The sequence below is a fragment of the Hydra vulgaris genome, chromosome 02 (assembly GCF_038396675.1).
Source record: "Hydra vulgaris chromosome 02, alternate assembly HydraT2T_AEP".
NCBI lineage: Eukaryota > Metazoa > Cnidaria > Hydrozoa > Anthoathecata > Hydridae > Hydra > Hydra vulgaris.
In genome coordinates, this window is record NC_088921.1 from 1,355,808 (window position 1) to 1,371,417 (window position 15,610).

The 15,610-nt window shown below is 27.9% G+C and overlaps 1 protein-coding gene across 5 annotated transcripts; it reads left to right on the plus strand.

Moving 5' to 3' along the window:
• The first annotated feature begins 3,149 nt into the window (after nt 1-3,149).
• Nucleotides 3,150-14,721, plus strand: LOC136076630 (uncharacterized). 5 transcript variants are annotated; one of them, XM_065789926.1, is made up of 9 exons: nt 3,159-3,604; nt 3,756-3,864; nt 6,283-6,514; nt 11,972-12,029; nt 12,127-12,273; nt 12,346-13,189; nt 13,306-13,424; nt 13,775-14,126; nt 14,537-14,721. In XM_065789926.1, exons 6-9 carry the CDS (start codon nt 13,155-13,157, stop codon nt 14,616-14,618), a joined length of 588 nt encoding a protein of 195 aa, XP_065645998.1. In that variant the 5' UTR covers nt 3,159-3,604; nt 3,756-3,864; nt 6,283-6,514; nt 11,972-12,029; nt 12,127-12,273; nt 12,346-13,154; the 3' UTR covers nt 14,619-14,721. The 5 variants fall into 5 exon arrangements, 4 of the variants coding, with proteins under 4 accessions (XP_065646001.1, XP_065645998.1, XP_065645999.1 ...); XR_010636438.1 differs by lacking the exon at nt 14,537-14,721 and having other exon boundaries at nt 3,150-3,604; nt 13,775-14,330; XM_065789929.1 differs by lacking the exons at nt 12,346-13,189; nt 13,306-13,424; nt 13,775-14,126; nt 14,537-14,721 and having other exon boundaries at nt 3,150-3,604; nt 12,127-12,339.
• Nucleotides 14,722-15,610: the final 889 nt, after the last annotated feature.

A 15,610-nucleotide genomic window follows, 5' to 3' on the forward strand; every position in this document is an offset into this window, starting at 1 on the left:
ATGTTGTACAAAAACAAAGCAGCTTAGGTATTTATGCTAAAAAAACACAACACAAAGTCCAAAAAAATAACTTATATTTAAAATAATAAAAAATAAAACCTTAACATTTATGAAATTCTGTTTATTCATATTAATAAAACAAATAAACCTTTGCTAACATAAAAAAACATTAGGCACCTCCCTACAAACTAATTCCCCAAACATGTAAAGTGAATTTTTTCCTTAAGTTTTACTTTGACATTTCCAAACTTGTGTTTTCCAATGGTTCTCTACAGCAACATTTAAATGCCATTATGGATTATTTGAAACAATTTTTTACAACTGCATGCCCTTCCTGACGTTAATATGAAGCAGGTTGTACTGGTTTACATGTTCAACCCTCAGAATTAGGGTCGGCATTCGGTAATGCCGACCTAACTGCTGACCTGAAAGTATTTGAGATCGGCAAAAAATTGCTGACCTTGTTTCTATGTTTTATGGTTAGACCTTTGTATCAAATAATTTTTGCCGACCTGATGCCGACCTCAAGAAGATTGAGGTCGGCAAACTATTGCCGACCTCATTTTTCCTAATTCCGAGGGTTGCATGTTATTAGTAGCAGGGTGACCTGATCTGACAAATAAAAAGTGTATTAGGGATCCTATTTTTTTTTTTTTGTCAGTGATGGTTTAACAAATTGAATAGAAAAAGGAAAAATACTTCAAGCTAAAAATAAACTTAACCAAACAAATATTAGTTAAAAAAAACATTCAAGTCAGATTAATAAATACAAGAAAAACATGTGTTTGATCATCTATGTGCTTGATCACCAATGCCAAAACTATGAGAAGCATAAACTAATGTAAAAAAATTAACAAAGTAACTTAAAAAACATATAGGTGGATGAATTTTTTAAATAGAACACCCAGCATATTCTATTAAAAAGGCTGAAAATGTATATAGATAGAGAAAAATCAAATATTTTCAGAATCTTTTTATTCTATGTTTTATCCCCATTACTAGGGATTGCAATACCAGTTAACTGGTTTACAAGTAAATCAAACTGAAAATGTATAATTTTGTTACTGGTGAATTTATCCTTAATTACTGGTAAATTTAAAAAAAATATATTATAAAAATCTAAGAAACAAAATACATTCATTCAATAAAAAACTACACTACTCATCTTTTCAATAAAAAGTAAATGGAGATATGTTTTTGTCCCCATTAACTTTTTTACTTAAACAGTTATTTTTTTTTTGTTACTATTCTGTCTCAAGTATTTTGCTGATTTGATATTTACTGAATGTGCACATAATTAATTTGTACGTAGCTCATATCATAGACAAAATCTTTTCAAAACATGTTAAAGAGGTAATAAAAATAACAAGTTGCCTGTTTCATGGGAGAAAAAAATATTTCTAGTTGCTAATTACATTTTTTTAAATACTTTATTAAATCATTTGTTTGGTGCAGGTGTTACACTATCAACAGCCAAAGTTGGTTTGTTACTTGTTACATATTTGTTTGTACACCTTATAATTTAAGAGCACTGTTTAGCGCTAAGGGTTATACAAATATTCTTAAGTCTCTATACGATTCAAACTTATATACTTAAGTATCTATAGGATTCAAAAGTATAATGCATTGTATGGTGCAGTGTGTAAATCTAAACATGCTGGGAGTACATCTATATATTGCAATATATAGATGTACTCCCAGCATGTGTAAATTTAAGCACTCAGTGTGTAAACCTAAAGTGTGACACTGCATCATGAAGTGTCCACCCCAATGTACCAACAATAACAAAAAAACAACAACAACAAAAAGCAATACATTTACCAAAAATATAGGTGTTTTACATAAGAATGTTATAAGTTGCAAAATATATGTACAGTCTACATTCTGGATGATTCGCTCTAATATAGCTAGGCTAAATCGAAGAGAGCAGCCATGAACAAAACAAAACAAAAACAATGCAAATAAAACAAAAAATACACACACAGAAGGTTGCTACTAGTCAACATTCATATTTATATCTTATATATCTTCTATAGTGAGATATCTTTTATCACCAGTGATACAACTATTATTTCTATTTATCTTAATGTAACAAGTAGTATTTTTATTTGGTTATGAGGACATATTTTCTAATGTTGTTAAAAGGGATTGATTTTAATTTATTTTGAAGTGGATTTAAGTCCATTAATGCAGAGTATTTAAAAGAATATTTACCGTAGGATATTGTATTTTATGTTGGCACACTCAGTGCACCTCTACAAGAATTTCTTGTAAGTTGACAGCTAATTGCACTGCGTAAGGTAAACCATTTATTAAATATAGGAGGTAGCTTTTTATTTAGGCAGCTGTGAATAAATAAACAAATTTGAAAAGTGCAAATATCATGCACTTTTAAAATTTGTAATGCGCTAAGTTTATTGGTAGAAATTCAATAACCCTGACTTCTTTTTTCTGCAAAATAAATAAATGATTTACAATACTTATGTGTCGACTCCATGATAGAAGGCAATATGACTATTCCTATCAGTTAATATTGATATGATAGAAGGCAATATGTCCAACCTCTCAATCAATATTGACTGATAGGTTGGGGTGGAGCAAGAAGTCTTTATTTTATTTATTTATAATTTTATTTAGGAAGTCTTATATTCTTTATCTACATTATATATATATATATATATATATATATATATATATATATATATATATATATATATATATATATATATATATTAAACAACTTTAAAATGTATTCTACACAATAGAGTGCTCAATGTTCTTAAAAGAACAGAGCAATTATATACTAGTAGGATTTCCAACTAATATATATATATATATATATATATATATATATATATATATATATATATATATATATATATATATATATATATACACACACATATATATATATATATATATATATATATATATATATATATATATATATATATATATATATAATTTTTAAATTACTGTAAAAAAAACAATTCATCATTTCAAAATAAACAACTTACCGACTACATTATCTTTAAAGAATTTCTTTGAAAATATGTATGGTTTATTAAACATTTACATAAGGGTATGTTTTAAGACGTTTGTTTTTAAACACTTTATTAAATCAAATAAATTATAGTATGCATTAATCTATACTTAAACGCCGTGGATAGCCTACGGAAAGTCGGTAGCCAAAAAAATAAAAATTTGCCTACCGAAAGTCCGTTTTATTGGCTAAGAATGTCACGTGTTAAAAATTTAATCTTGTTTATATTTTTTATCTTTTTTTACAACATTTTTTAAAGTATTTTTCATATAGCTGTTTTCATAACTTACTTTATTGCGTTTCTAGCGAAAGTATGGCTTTTTCATGCTCTGATTCTTTTGCATCATTTGCAGTTTTAAAAGAAGCTATTAAGAAGTACGAAGATACTTCTTTTATAAAGTTGTGGGTAAGAGATGCTAGAACTATTGAGGCTGCTAGGAAATCCATTCCTAAAAAAGCTGCTTTAATGGCAGCTGATATTAAACATTATTTTATAAAGTATTGTTGCATTCATGGTGGTCAAAAATTTAAATATTGTGGCTAAGGAAAGCGTAAAACTTCGTAAGTTATTGTGTTTATTGTTTTAGCAAAGTATAGAAATTTACTTTGATTTATATTATATTATAATTGTTATTGGATTATAACTTATAATCCAATAACTAACCGAATAAAAAAGTCTTATGTTGAATTTTGATTGTGCTAATAATTATAGAACTTTTAAAAAAGACTGTCCATTCTACCTGAATTTTAAAGCTTCTGAAGATGGTCAATTTTTAGTGTTACATACAATGAATAATACACATAATCATGAAGTATCTGAAGTAAAAAATTTTTGTTTTGTATTTAAATAATTTCTTATTAGTTTTTAATATAAGTTACACACAAACACACACACATACATATACATACATACATATACAAATGCACATATATGTATATATATATATATATATATATATATATATATATATATATATATATATATATATATATATATATATATATATATATATATAAAGTTAATAAAAGATTGAAGATATTATAGGGAGGTTTAATTACTTTTTTGATTCAAGATCACACATTTTGAGTATTTTTTTTTTTTTAAGAAAGTAATTGATGTCAGAATTAAAATTGTATTGTTGAAAGTATATTATTTTTAAAGCTTTGTTTTGTAGGTTAAATAATCTAAAAAATGCACGAGACTTAGTTTGTCCCTAAACCTGACAAGCATATCTGAGATGTGATCCAAAAATTGAATGGTTTATATTGAGTAAAGTTTCATAATTGACATAGTGACACATTTTGGCTAGCATTCCATTTCACCGCTACACAATTTCACCGTTAAGTTTTTAAGACTAGAGGAGTAGGATAGATTTGAGTCAGTTTTGATTCTAAGATATTTTAATGAAACTAGGTTTTTATATATTTTAGTTTTAAGTTTAGGTTTTTATATTTTTTAGATTGACGTGATTTGTAAATGATGAGTTCAGTTTTGTTGGTATTAAAACTTAGTTTGTTAAAGTGCTGCACTTTAACAAACTAAGTTTGTAACTAGATTGGATAAATGACTAATATATTTGCTAATTTTTTTTAATGGTTGGTTTGTTATGAGTAATTTTATGTTGTCAGCAAAATAATAAGCCTTTAAAATTTTAGATATTAAGATCATTTATAAAAATGAGGAATAGCAATGGTCCTAATTCAGAACTTTAGGGTATACCTATGGAGCATTTTATTGGCAAAGATTTGGCATTATTAATGAAGACATATTGCAAAATTTTAAGAAAGTATGATGAAAACAATTGGAAAGCAATACCTCGAACACCATAGTGTTCTAATTTACTTAGGAGATTAGAGTGATCAACAGAATCAAAGGCTTTCTCCAAGTCAAGTAACAATCCACATGTAAAAAGTTTATTGTCAAGAGCTTTTTTAATAGTTTCAGTTATTTTAACAAGTACATAAGTTGTTAAGTGTCTGCTATAAAATCCATACTTATATTTGTGGAGACTTTGATTTTTTTCAAAAAAAGCTATAGAATAATGTTAGATAGAAGAGAAATTGATTGATAATTTGTGTGGTCCATTATAGAATCTTTTTTATGTATAAGAATGACTTTGTATATCTTAAAGATATCTAGAAATAAGCCTTTATTAGTAGAACTATTATATGGTACAAAGAGGTTTAGAAGTAACATGATAATTAAGTTTAAGAAGGTGTGTGGGATCTAAATTTTTATTGTTTTCTATAATTTTTTTTATTAAATTAGACACCATATTCAGTCACTAGATTAAGAAAAAAGAATTAGAATTTTTTAAATAGCCAGACAAGATACTATAAGAAGAAATCATTTTACATTTAGATGGGCATTGTATTGTTTTATAAAAATTGTTGAAAGTGTTTGCAACAGCCATACTGTATAAGATGCTGTTACTATTAGATTCTGTTACCATTAGATTTGAGATGGTAAGAATTAATTGGTGTGGAGGATCTGTGTTGTAGAAGTTAATCTACTACATTAAACTTTGCCATGGCTACAAAAAAACCCAGAAAACTTCAAGATGAAAATCGCAATTTTAAATCCAAATAAACAGGAATGTATACGCTTTTACCAAGTACCACTGGTTTACCATCATGTTTAATCAGTATTAAAATGTTGTTGAATAATATATATATATATATATATATATATATATATATATATATATATATATATATATATATATATATATATATATATATATATACATAGCTTTCTGATGAGCCTGCTGATGGTGAAACAAGTTGTTGAAGACTAGTAAAAATTAGATAAGTTTTTTTACTAATTTATTATTGCTCTGTTCTTTAAGGACATTAAGCACTCTATTTGTAGAATACACTAACATAGTTTATATATATATATATATATATATATATATATATATATATATATATATATATATATATATATATATATATATATATACATTATGTGTATATATATATGTATGTATGTATGTATGTATGTATGTATGTATGTATGTATGTATGTATGTATGTATGTATGTATGTATGTATGTATGTATGTATGTGTGTATGTATGTATGTATGTATGTATGTGACATACATACATACATACACACATACATACATACATACATACATACATACATACATACATACATACATACATACATTAGTACAGATTGTTTTGAAGTGGACTGAATTTTCTTCTTTATTAATCTTTGTTTTAAATTCAGATTCTCTATAAGCACTTGCCAAATCAAAGAAAACTTCCAGATTATGCTATCGAGAAAGCTAAGGAGTTAATGCATTTAAAACCGAACAAAAAACTGCTACAAAAAGAGTTGATTAAATCCACAGGTAAAATTATCACTCTAAGAGATCTTTCAAACATTGCTGCTTCATCTAACAAAGTTGAAAACAGGAATGATATCACAATCTTTGTTACAACTTTAAAAGACAAATATAGTAAGTAGTCTTATGAACTGATAATGCTTCTTGTTTTTTATTTTATTTTTTTTTCTCTTAAATTTGGCATGTTTTTAAATGTTTCTCCATTTGTTTCTGTTTTTATTGCTCAATAATTTGTGATTTATTGACTTTATATTGTTTTATTAGGTCAAATTTAAACTATATTTTCTGAATCTTTCTGGTTTTGTTTAGAAAGCTAATAAATTGACTTATTAAATTGAAAATAGGGATTGTTGTTGCCATATCAGTCTCAGCTTTAGGGTGAACAGTTTCAGCTTCAACTTGATGCTGAACTTGAAGTTGATAAGGATTATTATAATCAGCTTGAGAGAGAGTGAGTTTAGGAGTTACTCCTAAAGTTTAGGAGTAACTCCTAAAGTTTAGGAGTTACTCCTAAAGTTTAGGAATTACTCCTAAACTGCCCCTCAAATGATTTTATGCAAGTGAGACTAAATGAATAACTTCTAATTTTAGATGATTAAATTTTAAAAATTTATTTTTAGATCTAAAATTAATTAATCTAGATAAATTGTTTACAGTGATGCAAATAAAATTATATAATAACTATAAATATATGTATTATATTTAGTATATGTAAATATATATTCTAGGAGTGCACCGATCAAGTCTTACCCGAAAGCGTGTACGGTCGCACGCCTTGTTTGTCCACATTTAAAGTAATTTTTTTGGACAAAATTTTTTTTAACTAAATTTTTTGGAGCTATTTAAAACTTTTTTTTAAGTTTTTAACTACATTTTTCAAACAGAGCAATTGTTATGTTCATTATCTCCAGTATTTCGTATTAACGCTGGAAATCGGGCAATATAAAGGAAGTAATTTCAGACTGGGATCAAATGTGGTAAATACATTTATAAAAAAATCATGAATTTTTTTAGTTAATTTTAGTTAAAATATACTGCCTTTTTCCTCAAATTGTATGAAATTCGGTAGCTAAAATTACCTACCTAAAAAAAAGAATACAAAGTTTTAAAAAAGTTTTACAAAATGAATATTTTTTTGCAATTTACTATTTTTAAGTTATTAATGAATAAATTATAAATGAATAAATAAATGAATAAAATATAATATTTTATTTCGTTACAACTTTGTTTCTTTTTTTTAAAAAATTGGTTTTTTTCTAAGTAGATAAGTTTACCTTGTTATCACAAATTATTGAAACGCTTTAAAAGTTAAAAGATGCGAACTGCCATGGTCAGTGTGTCTATAAAAATTGCTTTAAATGTGGACAAACTTTGTGTGCGACCGCCAATATTTTAGTCTTGTCCGCGCAAAATAATTTAATTTGAATAGGATGCCAGGTAAAAAAATTTTCATTTTGAATGTCTTGGGATGCCAGCTAAAAAAGCCTGCTTGATTTTTTATTTTCTATGATAAAATTTAACAGATGTTTAGATTTTACTGTACAGTATCTACATAGGTATCTGTTGTTTTAGCTTTCATTACCAATTAAAGGGCAACAAATATTCATATATTTTTCGACTTTGTTTGAATTAATTAATATAGATAGAGATGTTAGAATCAGAAAATAATTTAGGCTGATTAAGCTTCAACTTCAACCTGACACTTCAAATCAGCTTTACCCTGAAGCTGATTGCCAGAAATCAAATAAAACTTTCGTAATGAAAAGTTAAATTAAAAAATGGTATGTAATAGCAAAATTTGATAACACAACTTTGTTATAGTAATAGCTGCTTCTAATGTTTTTATTCAGCCATTCAGAAAATGTTTCTAAACTTTATTTATTTACATAAATTATTATTTTTAATTATTATTAAAACAATCACTTTTTTTATTTTCAGATGCTAATGTTGAAGTTTTATTAGATTCTGACAACAATTTGAAAGGGATTTTTTTCAAGACGATATTATGCACAGTGCGTACAATTCATATCCAGAGTTCCTTTGTTTTGATGCAACATATAAACTGTTACAAATTCGTCTGCCTGTTTATATTGTACTTTGTGAAGATAGTTGTGGTTAGTGTGTTTCTTTATACATTAATGATATGGTTGACACATCCCTAGATCAACTGTTGTAAATAATATTGATAACAGTCAATTTAGGAATGTATCAACCAATCACAAAATGTATAAAGGAAATGAACAAGTTTATATATTCATATACAAATATTTATTTTTTATGAATGAAGACTTTAAAGGTTGTAGGTTCTAAGTCTTTAAGAGTTAAGGTTAAGAGTCAGAAAAACATAAAAATGGGAGAGCGTTCCAAAAAATTGAATTATAGGGGGAAAAAACTAGACAAATAAAAGACCATGCAGTGACAAATACAGTAAAAACTTATGACTTTACTTAATGACGAGTCAGATGAGAATGAGTTTTGGTTGCTGGAGCTAGAGCTAATAGCTTCTTTGAGCAGGAACCATGATAGTATTTGTAGAAAAGAGAAAGAAAAGCAACAATATGACGATGTGATAATGGTTGGAGGTTGGCTGCAAGAGCAGGGCCAACTATGTTTACAATGCGTTTTTGCACCTTGTTTAAAAAAGAAAAAGCATTATTAAAAGATTTACCCCAGATATGGCAACAGTATTCCATAAGCACAATAAAGAGGCTAATTTTGCAATGGATTTGATATACGGTTTCCAAGAAAGATCGGAAGTATGAGTTAATCCAAGAAGATGAAGAGTAGATGACTCATCAAGTACATTACCATTCATAAATATAGGAAGATCTAAATTATTATGATAATGATTGGCTGAAAAAAGTTGAGTTTTATCTGAATTAAAGTTCACCAGCCACTGTATGCCCATGCTGTAGCAGAAGTGATATCCTTCAAGCTCATATGCCCCCTCCAAGCATTCAGAGAGTGTTGGCTTCTTATCACGATAAGAATAAATGGTAGTATCATCAGCAAACAATGCCACCTAAGATGTGAGAATATCTGGAAGATTGTTAATATAAATTAAAAAGAATATAATGCTGAGGATAGAACCTTGAGGAACCCCTGAAGTTACAGGATATAAAGAGGAATGCTGTCCATTGAGGACAAATTTTATACTACGATTGGAAAAAACTGTAAGAAGAAATCTTATGGAGAACACCAGCACGCCAAGCTTTATTAAAAGCTTTAAATATGTCAAGAGCGATAGCCTTAACCTCTCCACCTCTATCTAATGCACGAAAAACCCTATCTTGTCCATATTGATGATCAAAAAGTAAGTTATTTGATTCATGATGATAGATTAAGTGTTTGTTAATGAAAGATTCAAAAACCTTGCTTATGATAGGAAGAAGACTAGAGGAAAGGTAGTTGGACAAGTCAGATTGCTCTCAAGAGTTTTTGAAAATATGGAATTTTTTCTTACACTCTTAAAAAAGAAATTATACAAACCTTCCTGCAAATTGCCTTTTTTTCAGGTAACGTAACTTGTTTGTTAAGGCAATTAGCCGGAGCCTTAACAAGCAAGTTACGTTATCTGAACTAGTTCAATGAAAAAAAAAACTTGTGCGTTAGGTAACCTGAACTAGTTTGGTAAAGTAAACTGATAGTAAATAATATTTAATAAAGCAACAAACTGATAAATTTTACGTTTATTATGCTATTAATTTATTTTAGATTATATACTCCTGAAAAAAAAAATATGCCTGCTCTAAAAAAATTAATTACCACTTGTTTTGTTAAATTTTCAAATTAAGAATATTGAATTGTCATCCTATTTATATATAAGTTAAATTAACCTGCCAAACTTTTTTGAAAGTTTTCACAAAGTGTTTAATGGATTATGTTTTATTAGAGTTAAGTAATGAAAAATATATATGTACTTCTAATCAGCATTCTCAAAATTTGTTTAAAAGCAACTTCTTCAGAGTTCTTAGATTTAAATGGAATGTGTAATCTATTTCTGTAAAACAGCTGTAAAAAATTTTCTTTTTGCAAAAACTTAAATGTTTAACTCTTTTTAATTAACAACTTAGTATAAAGATGTAGTAACAATAGTAACAAAGCAGCAGTAAAAACAAGCTTAGAAATCCTCTGCTCCAGCCTAAGATTTAAACTATGCATACTTTAAGTACTTTACCAGTAAACTGGTACAACTGCATATAAACTTTGTATTAAGTACTTTTGAATCAGAAAATGTACTTCATAGAAAAGGGACATGACATTTGACAAGAAATACATTTATAAATCATTTCACATTTACAATTTAGCTTTAAATGCACGATCATCTTGTAATTGACAGATTACAAGATGATCGAACGAAACGTTGTAGCACAATAAAGTATTGAAAAAAATTTGATGATTTAATTGAAACATTAAGTAACTACTAACGTAACACATCTTAATGAAGAACCAAAGGTAAAGATGTAGAAAGAAGAAGAATTGCACACATGCAAATTCATGTTGAATATTTCAAAAGGAATGTTATCTGGACTACAAGCAGTAAAAGAGTTTAGTTGAAAAATGGATGTCTAACTATGGGTTAACTTGTTTAATTTGAATAGCAAGAAGGGTGTTGCAATTAGAATCAAGTGTCAATCTAGAGAAAAAGTTATTTGTTAATAGTTCTGCCTTATCCTTAGGAGAAGTAAAAGAACAGACCCATGAATTAAAAATGAAATGTTATACTTAAGTTTGTTAATGACACTGTTAAGGATTATACTAAAGTCTATAGAGCCTAACTTCTAAGGTAAGGTACACTATTTTGTAAACTAGGAATAATGATACTTAGCATTAAAAATCACTTTTTACATTGATTTCTTGCAATATTAAATATGAGTTTGTTCTCATGAGAGTTGTTCTTTTAGAAAAGATGAAAAGAATGATTACAATTAGATATAGCTGCTGCACAAACAGGCGAGAACCATTGAGTAAAATGGGGCTTGACTTAAAACCTGAAAGAATCAAAGCTTTCATAGTTACCATAATCCAGGAGGTTATATAGGAGGAGCATGTTTCAGCAGAAAGAGAAAAGTCATCAGCCCCAAGGGCATCATAAAAAAAATTGCAAAATGAATTCTAGTCAGCTTTAGGTTAGTAGTAAGTATTGCAATGATAGGGTGAATCCGAAGAAGAAGTACAAGACGAAAGATTTATGGAAAACACTGCATTCGCGGAACCACCTAAAGGAGAAAAAGAAGAGACTGTACGCAAGCTAGGGTCAGGTTTAAGACACATATCAAGGAGTTAAGGTAAGTGATTAGGTTGTCTAGAGAAAAAGTCACAAGTTAGCTATCTTAGTAACATATTGAGAAATACAAAAGTCATTGTAATGATGACAGGAAATGCACTTCTTCTTGTCTTTGCTTAGAAAGCGAATCCAACAAGACAGCAGGACATGGAACGGTTTGGACTGGATTTCAGGTTTACAGTAACTGGGTGATCATGGTGACAATATGCCAACTAACTTTCTATATTTTGCATTTGCATTGTTGCTAAATTGTTTTTTAATTAATGTTAATTTTACTAAAATAGGTGAAAGTGAAGTAGCTGCCGTTGGTTTAATTACAAATGAAGATGCGACATCATTGAGGTTTGACTATTTGTGTCATAACATGTATGTAAAGATAGTATTTTTTATTTAATGGTATTTTTTTTTGTCAAAATAACTATCTTTATAATATTTTTAGTTGGTTTGTAGAAACATTTAAAAGAAACAACTGTTCCTGTCCTAAAACTAATGCCATAATGACAGACAAAGACTTGATCGAGAGAGATGTTGTACGTGCTTCTTTTCCTGATGCGTCTCTTTAACTTTGCCTATTTCACACTCTTAGGTAAAATAATCTAGTAACAGCTAGTTAAATGTTACTTGTGAAAATAGTTAGTTAAAGGATTTTTATTTTCAGAACTTTTAATTGTGAAATTTCTTCTGTAAAACTTGGCATCACAAGTGGGCAACAAACGTCTTGTCTAGAACTCATTCAAAAATTAGCATATGCAAGATCAGAGGCCCAATATAATGAATTTTATGAGATATTTGTTTCTTCATCGCCAACTACAGTTCTCGACTATTTTAATAATAATTGGCACAACATTCGTAATGAATGGGTCTTTGGCTTAAATTATGCATGTGCTAATTTTATGAACACCACTAACAACCGTCTGGAAAATTTTAATGGAAAACTGAAAGAAGTTATTGACCTTAATAGTACGTTAGAAAACTTCCTTGAGATTTTATATGTTTTATTAGCCTCAATGCGAAATGAGAGAGATCACAAAACTATTTTCAAAATGCAGAAAATTTGTATTGACTTTTTTGAACCTAATTCTGCTGAAACAGGTTATAAAAATTTTCTGACAACATATGCATTTGAGCAAGTATTGAAACAATTTTCCTTGCGTTCTGAAGTACATCTTTTTTGTGACAATGAAAACCATATAGTTAAAAGCAGTGAAGGTATGCTTATAGTCACTTCTGATATGTGTGGTTGTACATTTAGAAAATCAATGGGTCTGCCATGTCACCATATCTTTGCAGTTCGCCAGTTGCTAGGTTTGAATTTGTTTGAAGCCAAGTTATGTCTGGAAAGGTGGACAATGAAGTATTATCGTCAGCATCAAAGAGTTTTTAATACTTTTTCGGAAACTAAGGAGTCTTGTGTGGAGATTTGTGTTGCTCCAAGAAAAAAAACAATCCTTAACAAAACCAAGAAGAATGTTTTGTTGTGCAGGACAAAGCAGGTGTTCTAGGTATATATAAATTTCAAAAAAATTATATGCAATTGAGATTGATAATTATAGTAAATAGAGTTTATTAATTATGTAAGAACAGGATGGAATTATAGCATTTTGTACATTTATTTTAGATACTCAGTTAAAAAAGATTTGCTTGCCTCAAAGTGTTGTCCAATGTGGACATGCAATAGGTGCTACTCATACAACAATCTTCCTTTTATAAAACTTGAACCTGTTAAAAGACATGCTTGTATGTTAAAAATATTGTTTTACATTTAAAGCTAATAAATAACAAGTTATTTTTAAAAGTTTTTCTTTCTAATTTATATTAAGGGTCATCTTTAAAGAGTTTAACTAGTAAATTGTAGTAAAAGATTTTTTTCTAGTACTAAGAAGATTACTTTTCTTGCACAATTTTAAACTTAGCTTAATGATAATCACTGTGCAAAAATGGAAATGGTCTCCTATCTATATTAAAAAGTCAAATACAGCATGACATACTTTATTGGTGACCACTTAATTAAAATTAATAAATGTTTTAATGAATTTTTTTATTAATAGATGGTTTTACAGCATTAAGATTAAATGGTTTTGTTATAGTGATGCTTAGTTGGTTTTTAAAAGCTGACGACGTACAGAAAGCTCTTTCTGGTACCCTTATCAATAAGAGTGCTGTAGAAAAAAGACCGAATTGTATTCCATCATCTATACTTGATGAAAGTGCATTAGAGTTGCTTTCTTCATTGCAAATATACTTTAGCTCAGATGCATGGAAAGCACTTGATAAAGTAATCAAGGCTAAAAAAAATCAACATATCTGGCCATGCGCTGTTTGCCTGAAGAGCACAAGCGAAGAAAATAAAACTGGCAATGCAATAGCATGTGATTCATGCTTGTTGTGGTCACATAAAAAATGTGTAGGACAAAAAGAGAATTCCTTTTTAAAAGCAAGGTATTGGTTTTGTCGCACTTGTTATGGAAGATAATGATTTAAGTATTAACTTTATAATTTTTGTATATATATATATATTAAATTGATTGTTACAGTTTATATAGTTATATTTAGATAGTATTATATAGTATGATTGTTACAGATTATATAGTTATATTTAAATAGTATTATTTAGATTGTATAGATTAGATACAGATTGTGAAAGTATTTACAAAACCTCTGTATGCAATGTCATATTTTATTTTTTGAGCTATATTTTGATCCAAGCTTTAAGATAAATAAAAATCTAATCTTATAAAATAAAAAAAAATAGTTTTAAAGAAAAAGAGAAAGAAAAAAAAAACAGTTTTTTAGTAACAACATTTTTTCCTTTTTTGTTTTATTTGTTTATTGTTTTGTATTTAATCTAGAAATATGAAATGCCAAGTCCTATGGTTTACCTTCTCGTGGTGCATTTCGTTAAATAAGTTACAAAAATTTTATACTTTTTAATTTATAAACTAAAAACCAAGGCAATATTTGTTGAAGTTATTTAAAGTTTGTGGAGATGCAATTCCTTGCTTTGTCCAACCTTTTAGACTATATATATATACACATACAAACATAAATATATATAAATATATATATATATATATATATATATATATATATATATATATATAGAGAGAGAGAGAGAGAGAGAGAGAGAGAGAGAGAGAGAGAGAGAGAGAGAGAGAGAGAGAGAGAAATTAGTACAAAAAAAAACAAATATCTAACTTGAGCTTCTACTGCCAGGTTCCTGATGATCCTGCTGAAGGAGAAACTGTAGATTATGTAGATTCAAGTATAAATAAACCTATATATAGAATATGTAGATTCAAGTATAAATAAACCTGCAAATAAAAAAATTTTTATACCGTCTTACTAATGATCAACGCCAACACCTTAATGAGTTATAAAATTAAGAACATTTGATTAAGGTGTCGTGCATAACTATCAATTAAAATTAATTAATAGTAGTTTATTTGGCACTTTGCCTGAGCTGTGCCAAAAATATTACGCTAGTGTTGTATCATCAGCAAAGTGTTGTACCATCAGCAAAGTGTTGTATCATCAACAAAGTGTTGTATCATCAACAAAGTGTTGTATCATCAGCAAAGCTGTGCCAAAAATATTACGCGGATTTGAATTGTGTTGTTATAACAATTACTTTTATAATAATATTGATACGGTTGAAAATTAAACTCTTTTATTAGGTTAATAAATAATCCCATGAGTTTTTACTTACTCAATTACAGTGTAAAAATATCTGAATTTATTTATAAATGAAGTATTTACTATACGCAACCTAATGGAAGTATACAAACTCTAATCTGTGTATACAAACCTAATGGAAGTATACAAACTCTAATGTGTGAACGAAGGTAGATGGTCGATTAATGTTACACGCTCACAGCAAGTATTAAAGACCAACGTTTAGAAAAGCAATTTTAAAACAATCAGTT

Coding starts and splice junctions, on each gene's coding strand:
- LOC136076630 (XM_065789926.1), top strand. CDS start 13,155: ATGTTTTGTTGTGCAGGACAAAGCAGGTGTTCTAG. Junction 13,425..13,774: donor ACCTGTTAAAAGACATGCTT/GTATGTTAAAAA, acceptor GTTTTGTTATAG/TGATGCTTAGTTGGTTTTTA. Junction 14,127..14,536: donor AATTCCTTTTTAAAAGCAAG/GTATTGGTTTTG, acceptor TATTTAATCTAG/AAATATGAAATGCCAAGTCC.